The sequence below is a fragment of the Anomalospiza imberbis genome, chromosome 2, assembly GCF_031753505.1.
Source record: "Anomalospiza imberbis isolate Cuckoo-Finch-1a 21T00152 chromosome 2, ASM3175350v1, whole genome shotgun sequence".
Taxonomy (NCBI): domain Eukaryota; kingdom Metazoa; phylum Chordata; class Aves; order Passeriformes; family Viduidae; genus Anomalospiza; species Anomalospiza imberbis.
In genome coordinates this window covers 111,596,742-111,612,316 of record NC_089682.1, presented here as the reverse complement: position 1 = coordinate 111,612,316, position 15,575 = coordinate 111,596,742, and the positions used below count along the sequence as shown (strand labels likewise).

The following is a 15,575-nucleotide window of genomic DNA, read 5'->3' as shown; positions in this document are numbered from 1 at the left end:
AGAAGGAAAACTTTTCATAATAAGAAAAATCAGCCATTGGAATAATCTCACCAGGGAAGTGGGGAACTGACCTATTAACACTTTAAGATAATTCCAAGCTTGCCATTGTGCAGATTGGTATTAGCAAGGGAGAGATTCCTGGGATGAAGAAAAGCAGATGATTGCAGAAAAAAAAATATTTGGTTCTCTGTTTTTATCCCATTTCATATTTCACAAAATACCATTGTGTGTACTGCACAGGATGACAGACTGTGCTGTCAGTGCTGAGTTCCCAAAATGTCTTTGATATTTATAAACACAGCATCTGAATTAAAAAAAAAAATAAAACCTGTCAATATGAGGAGAAATGCAGTTTAATCAAAAGAAAAATTAGCTAGGTCACAGGCTAGCAGAGAAAGATCTGCAATTATTGTATTAAGTGCAGTTAGGAAAGAGGTATTATGGAGTAGACGAAGGAAAACTACCAGACATAATGGGTTTTGATTAATGAACAAAAATCATAAAAAAATGACAGGGAAAACTTAAAAATATCTATGTTTTCAAAACTTTTAAAATGTCTAAATTCCAAAGTTCAAAAATAACTCTGACCTTATTTTAAATAAAGATTTTTTAATGCTTAAATATATAATAGGCAGTGTTGTTGCTGTTAAATTATTTTGATTACATTTTCTATGTTTTTCTGCTTTTCTTTTTTCTCAGTCATTTCTGGGGAATGTCACACAGGAAACATGGTGTGTGCTTCTGATGTTCCAACTGGCCAGAAGCCATCTAAATGTGCAGGCTTAAGCTGCACAGTAACTTTAAGTCTATAAATTAACAATACTGCACAAAAAGACATAAGCCTTCCTTACTTCTCATTCCCAATTATTCTCTTCTCCCATGCTTGATGCTTGCAATTCACAAGGCTGGATCACAGGTCTAATTCAGCTAAGAATGAAGTCAGTAAAAAAGACCCAGTCTTGCAAGGACTTGTATTATAAAAAAGCTAAACTGTTTTCCTTTGTAATTTATCCTTCAAAATTTTTCACATTTTCTTATAATAAACATATAAATTCTCCTTTTATTTTATTAGACACATATCTTTTTACCATAATTTATTAAACAAAGAGGACAAATCAGACCAAGCATTTCCAATGGCTGCTTATGTAGGTTTCCCATTGATTTTGACAACAAATATGAGTGTTCAGAGAACAAAGAGTGGAAGCTTATAAAGCCTTCTGAACCTGTAATTGTGTTTTGGACACACATCAGTAAAGCTAACTCATGATTCATTTGCAATTGTCTCCCACTGAAATTTGGAGTAATTGCCTAGATGGCAACAGTCCACAGGGCAACAGTCACTCGCAGGGCTTTATCAATTAGCCATTCCATACAAAATCTTATTCCCATGGTAGTCAGCAATAGCCTCTGCAGAGGAAGAAGCCAGAAATTTCAGAATAAGGCACTGTAAGGCATCCAAGCCACCTTTTGTGCATCTACATTTTAAGTATCTAATGCTGTAACTCTTCAGAAGTCACATGTATTTACATATGCAAAGCCTAAAAGTTCTTCAAAAAGAGACCAAGTACACCTCTGCAAAGTACCTAAGGTGAACCAAGTTTTGCACTCTGAAGGACTCCAAAAATATTTTCCTCTAGAAAATATATTCTGTCCTTGCCTTGGAAAGATCATTTTCTGAATCTTAGTTTCTTGTTCTCAAGAAAATATTACTATCTGACTGCCAATCCCACACATCACACGGAAAAACATTTCCATCTATTATTTCAAAAGTTACATTTTTCAATTTAATTAGTCCTTTGACCTCCGTTTCTGGAATATAAAACAAGAAGATCAGAAAATTGTCCTTCCTCTCTGCAACACTTATAGATCCTTTTCTGTCACCTTTTCTTTTTTCTGAAATTTCATAGCTTAATCTTTCAGTCTTTCTTCAGAGGTCCCAATGACAGAAATGCTGTCATCTGTAATTCTCTGCCTTCCTTTTGATGTGGGGTTATCTCTTTCTGGGTGGAGTATTTCAGGTAGGCCTGTGGAATTGGCTATGCATGAGACTTTTTCTATCTCATTTCTCAGGTGTCGTAAATCCATTTGTCCATTCCACCTGCAACTGCACAGAGCTCACTGAAGAGCAAGACCCAGATTACTTTCCAGGACTGACACATTAAACATAAAACCCTTTATGGTATACAGGATACAATTTTCTTCGCAACATTTCTTTTCTTTCGATTTTTCAACAGTGAACTTCAGCAAGTTTTCAGTTTAGCTGAAGTTTAATTTCTTATTTTTGAACTTCATTAACTTTTTTCTTTCAGTACACTTGTTTTCTTCCCATTTAGCTTTCTTTCTAATGTGTTAATACATTAATAAGCAAAACACTGAATATATATGAAAGTCTGAGACACCCTACTTTTAATCTTCTGTACTGATGAAAACTGATTTTTTTCCCTTTTGTTTCCCACTACCCATTTTGTGTATGTGACTGTGTACTACCCTCAAAAAATAATAAATTCATTTGTTTATTGCCTTTCTTCAGAGACCTGGTTAATGGGTTTTTGAAAAACTAAATAAATAGTCATCAGGATCGCATTTTTATTTTTGTGCTTTGGAAGAATTTGAATTCATTAGAGAGAGAACTTACCTTTCTAGAGATGAGGTTATTTAGCCTTTCTCACATCACCATCTACATTTAATCTTATTATTCCAGTTTTAAATATTAAGCGACCTATTGGCTTCCAGATATGTCTGTGGCTTACTTGTCAGAGAGTTTCTGAATGACAGGAAATCATTCTGAGGTACAAAATAAAATATTCTCTACTGTCAACCCTTCTAATCTATAAACTTTTTTTAATGACAGACTGTACAATTTCTGGTAGCATGTCTGATGTTTTACTCTCTGGCTCCTTGTTAGTTTTCCAGCATTGTCTTCTATTTGCTGAACAAGCTCTAGCAACAGCAAATAAAAGTAAATTTGAAGGGCAAAGTATTTTCCCTGATGCTACTGACCTATGCAAATTGTTGGATGTGTCAGCAAATAGTTACATTCAGACTTGACCCAAAGTACCACAGGAAATCATCTAAGAAAATCTGCAATGGAGTAAATATTTGAAAATCAGAGAGCAAACAGCACTTGTTCAGAGAGAAAAAGTTCCCTTTACAACAGCTTGAATAAATATCAGTTTTGTACAGCTCAGGCAAACCCCTAAGCAAAGAGGGGACAAATGGTACTGTAATGGTGAAGTCAAATACATATAATGCCATAAAAACAGTGTGGCAGTGATGTAATGTATTCATAACAAGTTCATCGTGTATCATTTGTGTGTAACTCTTCTCCAATATCTTTGTGGAACGCAGTGTCTTTTTGGATATTGTTATTACATACCAATCAGTGAAGGAATACAAATGAATTATGAAAAACACGGAGTCCCAAATCCTCTTATTTTCTCTAAGACGGCATCACATTTAACAGAGAGCCTCTAAAGGCTGTAAATAAATTGATACTGATATCTAATTTATAACAAGAATATAGAATTTTCAGAATAATGTCTAAAATTGAGATAGCATCATATAATCCAACAGGATCAAATAGAAAGAATTTTGCAGCAAACACTGCACATTATAATACTGTGTTTTATTCAGTTTCCCACAAAAGTACTTCATCAAGTAGTGAAAGGATTTTGATATTTCAGATAAAAATATATTTGGATTTAATACTATTACAGATGATGGAAATCTGTCAGAGGAAAAACAAGGGATATTTCTCTTTATGGAGAAAGCTGCTAGTACAGCCATTCACAGAGTAGTATCACAATCATCATGCAATTAGATAAGATGAGGGGGTTTTGTTAGCTGAAAACAGTACCTAATCTGACCTGTCTTGAAATTTACAATTTTCAGTCTAGCATAAAAAAAAACCCCTTTTTTCTTCTTGGAAGAGGCATGCAGAACTGATCCCAGTATCAGGCACTTTGAATACAAGAAGTGCCATATGCATTGCATATACTGTTAAAAACAGCTATTTCTTTTGCAGAACTGTATAACAGTGTTGAAAGCTGACCCTCTCCTCTCAGGCTGGAATCACTGAGACATTCCTGGATCTTCTCTGGAAACTCTGAAAGCACAACAAATTTTGAAGGAAATAGACCTATTTTTTCCTTCCAAAAACTTCCAGGCACTGAGACTTGAGGACAGGTTAGGCTTCTGCTAACACAGAAAATGACTGGGAAAAAATAAACAAGTATTTGCATTTTGGAAACACAAGATAAGAAAGGAGGAAAAAAAAGGAAAAAAAATAGACAGGAAGGGAAAAGAGCTGTAGCACTCATATTGTCTTGACAACTGAGTGAAGCAAATATACTCCACCTATGCAAAAGAGAAGCTTTATCAGAAAGGCTAGTGATATCACTTGTTTCAGAGACACTAAATGTGGGTTTATTTGTCTGCTTGCTTAATAGCTTTAAATTCTGCACTCATGATTAACTTGTGGTCTCACTCTTGAGCATTCAGTGGAAAACTGTGCACTCTATGAGCTCTTTAAGACTGCAGACTTCAGCTAGCAGTACCTGTTGACTATGCACCGATCCCATAATCAGAAAGTTCTTGAGACTTTTTTCTGTACTATCAAGTCTCAAATCTCATGCTCTGAATCTAAACCTTTCTCAAAGTGACACCTACCTCATTTTGTCCTAGAGAAAACCTTATGGAGGTTTTCCACCCCTCTTCCACTGTGTATAAGACATGACCACTGGTCTGGCACTCAGGCTCCTTCCTTAGTTTTACATTCAGGGGTCTTTTTTTCTTTTTTAATATATTTCAGGCTCTAAAGCATTTGTCTTATGTCTGGTGCCTAAGAAATTTCCTTTAAAGAAGAAAATTTCTGGATTCATTAGCTTCTTGTCTTTAGATTTTGTCTCTTATTTACTGAATTTTCATAGAATCAAGAATTAGCACATATGATGTGCTGAGGTCAAAAACCCCCATTCAGGTTATTGAGTCTGACCCCTGACCCTGCACAGGACAGCCCAAGAATCACATCATGGAGCATTGTTCTTGAACTCTGTCAGGCTGGTGCTTGACCACTTCCATGGGGAGCCTGTTCAGTGCTCATCTACCTTCTGGATGAAAACCTTTTCCTGATATCCAGCCTATGCCCTGACACAGCTTCATGCTGTTTCCTCAACACCTGTCACTGGCCATCTCAGAGAAGAGACCAGCACCTGCCCCTCTGCTCCCTGCATGATCAAGATGAAAATTCAGTATTGAAGTTGAATAAGTCTTCTGCTTAAACTAGTCATAATTCCAAATGGAAAGAGGCATAGGACACTTTTTCTCTGGGTATGTTTATATCAGTTTATGGCAAGTCCCTGCATCTGCCAGAGTGTGCAGCGGCTTTTGCAAGTTGATTGGAAACCCCCATAACCCATAAGGGATTTTCTCTTCTGAGTGATGATGGAGATTAGTATGCATTAAAAATCAGGTCCTTAATTTGAGAAAGAAGAGGTTATAAAGACTCTCCTTGTCTCCTGCATACACTGTTAATCAGTGGTATCAATCTTCTGAATACGGTCATGGTGAGCTGATTTGTGCAGACTACCATCACTTCAGAAATTATGTAGAGCAGATTTGAACAAAAATACTTTCCAGTCTTAACAGATCACTTGGTTCATGAATTCAGATGTAATTTTAGAAGCCTGTAAAACTTTAAAAGAGTCTCTTGACCATTGTGAGCTGACTTGAAATCAGCAGATCTTAAATTTTCTGGGGAAGTTGACTAGACATTTTAAAGACTATTAATTTGTTTTACTCTTTATAATTTGAACATTCTAATATACTTTATTATTAGATGGAATACTATTAAGCTCATAAAATCAAATGCCTCCTTTTTTTTTTTTAACAGATTACTTATTTCCATAATGAGTTATTCAATCTTCAATTTTCTTTAAGCTCACCCAAAGGGATGTTTATGATCTTCAAAAGAAAGTTTCCTTGCTATATTAAGTAACAACTAAATCTGAATTGTGATACAGAGGAGGAGTTCAGGTTTTAGGGCATTATAAAAGAACAGTGAAGTAAATAATCATGATGACCACAGTTGATTGGATGGCTAATCACCAGAAAGATAAGACTGGTGGATCAGTTTTTTTGCACATTTTTTCCTTGCAGAACTTTGATTTATTTCACCAGGTAGAAACATTATAGATCTCTTCTATATATGTATATACTTTCTCTTAAAGTTACCAAAGTGAGACATTGATACCATCTCCTCTGCAGTAATGTCTCCTGAAAGAGAGGAGACATCAATCAAAGAAACATATTTCTATTAGGAGACAACACATTTGCATCTTTCAGTTTATCATTTCCAAGATAAACAAAAAAGATATGAGCAGAGCAGCTTACTATTCCACATCTGTACTTCGTTAAAAGTAATCTTGTTACATAGCATATAAACTAAAGACGAGATTAACAATATTCTGGCAAAAAAGTTTCAACCTTGTTTTACTTTTTGTTGATTTTCAAATGAAATAACATGTGCATCTTTCACTTGAAATAATTAATATAAAAATTATTTACGTTTATTCATATAAAAAAGGGAAAGAAATAAATTTGTCTATTTAATTTAAGAAACACAAAGTTTTTTTAACACAGTAGTTTGCATTCTGTGTCACCAAGATCTTCTGAATAAATATTAAAATATTTATCTTATGATATTCCATCCATGCAGATACAGAAGATATTCATTATAATAAACTACAAACAAAGTCAAAAGTTAAAATAACCACAAAACAGATGTGTTTGTTCCCAAATTAATGTAAATTTCAGGCATAAGTATGCATAATATGAAACAGATATTCTCATTTCCTGGTACAGTCTTATAACACAAGAAATTTTAAAAATACACATAGAATGGAATAACTAGAAAATATAATGTCTGTTATACAGGAAGTTTAAATTGATATGTTTTATTCATTCTGGATCAGATTAAAAAAAATCAAAATTGAAATTCCTCAGAAAAAAAATGGTAGTGGTAGGAGTAAGCGTTGGTGTGAATCCATATATGAAACAACTTCTCCAAAAAGCAGAACACTTATGAATCAATATCAATAAATAAAATACAATAATGTGACATGTATTTAAATGAACGGTTTATGAGGAATGTTTGGGTGCATAAACAGAATTAGAATAGTTTATTTGGAAAGAAATATTTGAAACCAAATGAAAAATAATTCGCCAGTCAAAATTATTTGATTTTGATAGTGCTGAAACAAAATGAAAATTGTAACTTAAGAAAAACAAAATCTCCTTTCAGAGACTGTTCCTATAAAATACCTTATTTTCAGCAAACCACCTATTTGAACCCACTTGTTATACCTTTCCTACTGCATGTAGTGAAGAATGTTTAGTCACTGGTGGTACCACTGATATTCATTGGTAAAAATACCTTATGGAGGGTATTGTTCCCTCCTATCTGGTCACTGTTGCTGCATTATTTGTGTGCTTTGCCAACTCTATCATGAGGCTGCCCAAAGTCTCAGAATGGGACTGGGAACACAGCCCAGCAGTCCTGCAGCTCTCATGGGTAGAAAGCTCTCTGTAAAAGCTGATTTTTGTCCCATAGTACACATGCAAAATGCAGTCTTCCTGAAGTCAGACTGCCCTTAATGCTTAAAAATGACAAAGTTCCTTGGGGAGTCCACATTTGTAACACTACTGTTGTCAAACTTAATCAGGTTTTGTACCAGTTAGCCTTCTATATTTTGGTTACACAGTCTATATAAAATGCACTTGTAAGCTATCTAACAGACATCTCTGCTTATAAAACAAGATATCTCAGGTTCTAATGCACAAAGCAGGCACTGAGACTGACCCAAGTATTTCCTAAGGAAGATGTACTGTCTTCCAAGCCAACACATAATACCCTGGTGATACCAGTGATCCGAGTATAAAAAGCCTTTTAGAGGTTGCACTTTACAGATGTGGCATTGCTTTGCTCTGTAAAGCACCCATAATATTTGAAGTGACTTTTACAGCAAAATTTTCTTCACTGGGAGAAATAGGTGTGCTCTTCTGAGGTTCCTCATTGTTACATAAAATCCATAATTGCAATCTCATCCTCTTATTTCCTATATATAGTGTTTAATATATTCATCTTTTGCCTGGTCAGTGTTCAGGCACAGTTCTAAGTGAATGAGTGAGTATCTTTATTTGTGGAAATAAGGGTTTGAAAGGTGTTTTAACCTTTGCCAGTAGCTTTTCTCCAACTCTGTTATTGGCAACACATGAAGTACTATTACTGTTCTTAATGTCTACAATTTGAGATTGTGGAATATTAAAAAAAAAAAAAAAAACAAAAAAACTATGGTATTTAAACATATGGCCTAACTTTAAATGCACATATAATACCTTTAAATAGTTCAAACATTCCTAACTCTATGAGTCAGGCAAAGATTAGACATGTGAAATAGACATAACTATTTGCATATAAGCGATACCTTCTGTACTAGAATCTTTAGGGTTACAGAAAATCATATGCTCTAGCTGAGGCTGACAGGAAGCAGATCTCATGGTCCATACACAGCTGATTCACTGTTTCACTGTCCATACACAGTTGATGCCTCTCACTCCATGTACCAGGCACCACTAAGGTAAAATTTATCAGAACCTGAATGCCACATCACTATTCATTTTTAAATGAATGCTGCTTCTCCGTCCAGCTCTTCTGAAAAAGCTCAGCTTACATAACAGGTTATTTTATGAATATTCTTGGAAAAATTAATTAGTCAATCACAACCTGAGGTACTCCTGAGTATACATAAGAACTGCAGAATTTATCTCAAAATACTCACAAACTTTGGGAGAAGTTGAGCTGCAATTATATCACACTTTCTGAAAGCAATTCCTTTATTCCAATAAGGTACGATTTCGTGGTGTCATTGAAAGTGTCACTGATCAAAACCTCTCAAGTTCATAAGAGGTCTCTTCCTTTCCAACTGGCATGTGAAATAATCCAGTTGTGCTCTCTTTGAAGACTTCATTTTCATAGTGAGTAATGGATATGGTTACAAAGCATCAGTTAAAAGCAGTTAAAACTTATTTTGATTCAGAAAAAATTACATTTTGAGAGAGAGAATTTGTGTTGTGACTTTTCTCTTCCTACTTTCTTTTCCTCCCACTATCCTCCACATCTACACAGTAAGAGCTATTTGATGATTTTTAGGTTCTCTTTTATGTAATTATTATGATAGCCCAGCCAAAACATCAAACATTTTCTCAGTGAGGAAAAAAAAATATTTTCTATGGAAAATGGTTAAAGTACTTCCTGGAAATGGCAGTAAGAAACAAGAGGGGGAGGGGCAGAGCAAGCCGAATTCATCTCTTGAAAGCCAGGATGAAATGGCTTTCGTAGAGAATGAAGCTGATTGAGCTTTTCCATTCTGTTCTACTGACACCTCTTCTGCAGTGTGACTCAGATGATTAAGGCTACATGCTCAATCTGTTTGGACAGAACTTAGGTTATCCAGTATCACATGTATTATACGTGTATGGGTGAGTGAGAATGAGACGGGGAGAAAGGGAAACTGTGGGCATGTACACGTGGTGCTTTATCTTCCCATTGGTCTTTCAGTCTTAGTAAAATGAATCTTAGAATCATGGAATCATAGAGTAACCTGGACTGGACGGGTCCTTAAAAGTCCTCTTGTCAAAATTAGTTTTGTGCAGTTGCACAGCCAGTTGGAAGTCTGCTAGTGTATTGACCAGGGCTGTGGTCAGCCAATGCATTGTTCTACCCAGCCATTCCGTCCACACTGGGAGCCAGCAGCTCCTGGCCCCTCTCTAGGTGATTAATGTAACAGTATGAACTAAGAGCTCTATCTGGTTCCCTTTCAAGACCAGAAAGAACAACTCAGACACCGTCTAACCTCATGTGTGGTATGAGATACAGAATATCCAAAAAAAAAGAGACAATACTAGGACTGTCAGTCTACACACAGACAAAAATAAGTGTTCTTCCTAATGTCCTGAGAGAAAAAAGCCCACTATGTGCCCTTCCAGTTTCTCAAAATTCTCCACACACACATACACACACTTGCTTTTTTCCTGTCAACTCTGAATTGTTTTATTTTTTATAACGATTAGACAAGTAGATGCAGTTTAATGTCTAGTTTGTTTGTGATGCTTTAATTCTTTGAATTTCTGAAGCTGGATATTTGTGTTGGGTTATTGGTCACTGAAATAATAAAATATTTTTTCTGCTTGAAACTTGTACAGTAGAAATAAAATGAATGCCAAATAGTAAATTATTCTGCCCAATTGATAATAAGTTTTTATCACAATATTTTTAATAATTCAATACTACCAAGATGATTTTGATGATGATCGTTCTAGATAGGCACTCAGACATATGAATATAGGTATATAAAGACAGCACTTTGTGCACTTGTTCAAAGGTTTAATCCTATTTTTTTCCCTACAGGTACAAAGTAAAGTAAATTTAATTTATTTAGGTGAGCAAAATTGTCACTAAATCCTTCTGAGATTTTATATCTATGCTTCTGTACATGAAAGATAACTTTATTCATATGGGATACTACCATCTGGTCATCACAGTGTCTCATCTTATAGCGGGGACTGTATCTCTTTCAAATGCAGTGTCTAAAGTTATGTTGATGGTAAAGAGATGAGATAATTATATATATTCAGGTATCTAGTCTACATATGTAGTTACCATGATGCATAAATAATCCATTTAAGCTTAGTTCTTTCCATTGTTAAAAAAGAGTACAAACAAAATAAAAAATATGAGGGACAGAAAAACACAGAAAAACATGAGGGTTTTTTCTGTTCTTTGAGTTCAGATTGTCAGATTTCTGTTAGGAACTATAAAATTTCAAGGTTTCAATAATCTTCCAAGCCAGCTCAATACCCAAGACCATTCAATTTTTTTTCTACATTATATATATGGAACATGTATAAAAGATCATAAAGCATAGAAAAATTTGTCATTCTAAAAAATCACAAATCTTCTTCATGTGTTAGTCTTGTTTAGTTTTGATAGCTTTGCTTCAATGAATAAGGTATCCCTTCATAAAAATTATTTTGTCTTCTAAAATTCTGAATTATTTTAAAATCACTAGATTTCCTCTTTTTTTTTCAGAAATTATTGATAATGGTATATTCTTCCATTTTCTCTATAATGTATATATTTTTCCCATCTTATAACTGATTTTAATTCAGTTTTTGTTAGGAGTTGTTTTTAACTTTGTTTCCTTTGCATAAGCATATAATACAGTGAGAGTTCTCTCTCACTGGAAAATTTCAAGACATTTTAAAAGAATTCAGTTCCAGATTATGGACTTCTACTAAAGCTGAAAAAAAAAAAAAAAAAAAAAAAAACTCTCATTGTCCCTGAAACAGAGAAAAAACTTAAAACTTTGGACTGCTCTGGATCTTCTTACTTGAGTGGGTCAGCCAGGGGACTCATGCAAATGCTGTTGAACAGAGTTATATGTACAAATATGAGATCAGTTCTCCCACTTCCGTACTCCCTCCTGGGTAACACATATCTAAGCATGAAAGCAAGATGTATTTGTAAAATCTTCGGTGATTAGAAAGTCCAGGAAGGGTAGGAGAGATTATTTGGGATGTTTGTTAGGAAAGCAGGCATTTAAATCATGTGTGTAATGGTAAGAGCAGAGAGGGACTACATTCTGGCCTACTAGCTAACCCAGCACAGCTCAACTTCAAACACCTACATCATTTTCCTTTTTCTCCAGAAAAAGACAAAACTGCTTACTGAGTGCAGTTCTTGGCATACACCTTTTTCCAGATAATGGCTGAGCACTCTCTGGAAATGTAGGAATTAACACAGGTCAAAGCTGTGAAGGCAGTGGACTGACAGGTAGACATCATGAATGTGCCTTGTCTAGGAGTCTGTGTAGCCTTACTGGGTAAAGCAGAGCAAAAGGGAATGAGGATATTAAAAATATCAATATAGACAATAGACAAGTTTGAAATCAGCTGCAGGGTAAAGAAAATAAGGAAGGATACAGAGTGGGAGGCATTCATTTGAGAAACAGATCTCGGGAACAGGTATACTCATGCACTCTTTAGAAATACGGACAATTCAAAAGTCATTTTGAGACAAAGCTGAGGACTTGTGAATCAGAGCAGGAAGATGATGTGTATGAATGGAGATTGGATATACAAAAATCTTCATAGAAGCCCACGATTGCATTATTTTGTTCTGCTCCTGAATAAACATTTTCTGTCTTGCTTCAGTAGACACATGGTTTTGCTCATTTTCTTGTTACCATGTATGGTAGACTGTTCAATATACTTTCTAAAAACTGATTTTCACTTTCAAATATGAGTCATAAACAAACTTGCTTCTATTAGATCTATTTTATGAAGAGAATATGTCATACTAAACAGGTCTAAGCTCAGGAAAGAACCTCTTGGAATGTATAACTGTTACCAGACCCAGCATTCCTGTCTCCAAGCAATTGACTATGATTACTAATTAAAAATAGAAAAGCTATTGCTTTATTTCACCTAACCTTGAATCCTGAATGCAGTTTTGGTTACAACAGCATAAGATACAAAATTATTAGATAACATCCAAAGGAGGGCAACAAAAATAGTGAAGGGCCTTGAGGAGAAGCCATACAAGAAGCAGCTGACGTTTCTTGGTCCGTTCAGCCTGGAGGAAACCTCATGGCAGTCACAATTTCCTTGTGAGGGGAAGAGGGGGGGCAGGCACTGATCTCTTCTCTGGGGTGACCTGTGATAGGAGCCATGGAAATGGCCTGAAGCTGTGTCAGAGAAGGTTTAGGTTAGGGAAAGGTTCGTCACCCAGAGGATCGTTGAGAACTGGAACAGGCTCCCCAGGGAAGTGGTCACAGCACCAACCTGACAGAGTTCAGGAAGTGTGTGGACAATGCACATGGTGTGACTTTTGGGAATGGTCCTGAGCAGGGCCAAGAGTTGAACTCTGTGATACTTTATCTTTTCCAGCTCAGTATATTCTGTGATTTTATGATTTATTGTTGCAAATGTCAGTAAAGCAACTGAAGCATCAGAAACATGGTGGGTAATGTAAATGACAGTGGGAAAACCACTTTCTGATTAAAAGTTTATTTAAGAACAAAAGGTACACACATCTCCTGGTCTTCCTTCTCATTAACCATTTACTGTGGATAAGAAACCTTAGTAAGCAATTAAAATTGAACTTTTAATGTTCTACAGAATGCAGTAGGCAAAACTGCTATAAAGAGATAACCACAAACCACATATTAGTAATAAAGGCTTCATTGTATCACCTAGCAACTTAACACATACCTGCCACTGTTGCAAACAACCTAAAATAAAGCTTTGGTGATTCTGGGGCTACTACATTGATATTAATTATACAATTTAGGCTGCTATTGGCATTCATAAAATTATAACCAGTGAGACAAAACATACTGAGATCAAACCAAACTCCCATCTAGATTGGTCATTTTGGGTGTTGGTGTTTTAGCTTCCTTGGTTTAAAATTTTCATCTATAATTTTCTTTTTTATTACATCATTCTTAGAAAGAATGGAAATAATGAGCTGACTATATTGGTTTTCAGTCTATGTTTAATGAAAAGTAGTTACTAGGATTTTCAGATAATTGAAAAATACAAAAAAGGATTTTTTTTTTGTTATGTAACAACCTAGAGATCAAGTATCTAGACAGTAAATAATGTACTCCAAAACAGTTAAATGGAAAATAATATGGGGAACAAGGAAATCTCTCTGTACTTAGTCACACAGGTTTTTTATCACCTTTGTAGCCTAGTGTCCAACCTAATTTTACATGAAACGTTTCTGTGTCCAAGAGTTTAATACTAATGAAAAACATCATTGTTTGGAAGACAAAAGGTAGTAAAAATTAAAATCAGCACGTGTATTTTACTTTTCTGTTTAAATTGTAACAATAATTGCAATAATCACAAGTTCTGCAGCCATAGCCATGCAACATCCAATGAGAGCATCTTTAAAGTGTTCCTTTTAGCACCCAAATGTAGACATAGGTTTTCACTGTGGCAGATTTATTCCCTAGTCTACAGCTGTTGGTGTTCAGGTACCCTAATGTGTGTTTTAATGCTGTGGACTGGATAAGGTTTTATTTTAAGGGAAGCAGCACCATCTATTGCAACCTGATAGCTTAGCTCTAGATGGTATAAAGACAGACTTGGCCTGAGACCAGCTTTCAACACTTTCTTGCAGGCACTTTTATAAATTTGTCCTTGTCCAGCTTCAAATGAGATTACGCTCTAACTTGGCGAGATATGGTGGTACAGGCACAGGGCTGTGTTCCGTGCATGCACGTGTCTAATAAAACGTCACATCTAAGAGACATAACTGTTTACAAACTAAGATAATATAATAGCATAAGCCTAGTCCTGAATAACTGTTGCTTTTATATGACTTCGCTGGAGTTTTCATTTCTGAAGTGGGAGGACAGTCAAAAATTAAGAGTATATTTTACCCAGGTGATATTCTCTCAAAATTTTCTTCTAAAAGCAGCCTTAATGTAGGTGTGCAGTACAGTATGTTCTTCTAATAATGACAGTGCTATTGTCATCCATCTATATTTCTGATTCTTCTCTTTTTTCCAGACTGTCTACAAAGCCTGGCTCTGTTCCCAGTATTTTGAAGTCACACAGTTTCACTGCAGCAACAGAATTCCTTGCAAGCAATACTGTTTGGAGGTTCAAACGAGGTGTCCCTTTATATTACCAGACAATGATGATGTCATCTATGGAGGACTATCAAGTTTCATCTGTACAGGTACAGTACAGAAAAACCAATTTCACTTGTTTTCATAGGTGTAAATGTCATGGATTTAGCTCCAACTCTGAGAGCCTGAAGGTATTCCACATTAGAAAGGTTTCTTGGAGGTGCTATGATTTGAGCTGAGATCTAGTAATGCACAGTTATGATACAGCCTGCCAGTCATCAGCTTTACAAAACAAAATTTCTAGAAAAAAATATTTTGTACACTAAATAATTTGGTGGAGGATTTATTTTACTTCATGTCATGTAATACTCAGAATAAAGAGGTTGCATGTCATGCAATATTCAGAAAAAAAAAAAAGAGAAAAGGTGGGTCCAGCTTTTAGTATATTCAACTTTGTTTGCCTGCATTCTTATGCCAGATGAATCAAGAATCTGAAGTACAGCATTCAAAATTGTGCAGCAGCTCTCAAAAAGTGTTTAAGAAAATATCTTTCACTAGTGAAGACATTTAAACAACATCAGTTGTTCACCTGTGAAAAACTGTGTTTGATTTTTATTTGTTTCCTATTGAGTCTGGTTATATTTTATGAATATCTTTTAATTTTAAAAAGCATTGTTAATGTATATTTCAGGTACCACAGATACATTTTCAGGAATAGATGGGAGTCATCCACACAAAATTTCACCTTATACCAATACTTTCTTCAGACTTACAGTGCCTAGACCATCAACTGAGAATCCTGAAGGTATTCAGGCAACTTATTCCCAGTAAATTGATAAAAAAGAGTTCCAACACTTAGATCATTTGATACCCTCA

General features: G+C 35.2%; 1 protein-coding gene across 1 annotated transcript in view; it reads left to right on the top strand.

Moving 5' to 3' along the window:
- NALF1 (NALCN channel auxiliary factor 1) overlaps window positions 1–15,575 on the top strand; it is a 436,861-nt gene that overhangs the window by 407,301 nt on the left and 13,985 nt on the right. Inside the window, exon 2 of the mRNA XM_068182571.1 lies at window positions 14,638–14,809. Within this exon, the coding sequence (XP_068038672.1) occupies window positions 14,638–14,809 (172 nt within the window). The remainder of the gene's footprint in view (window positions 1–14,637; window positions 14,810–15,575) is intronic.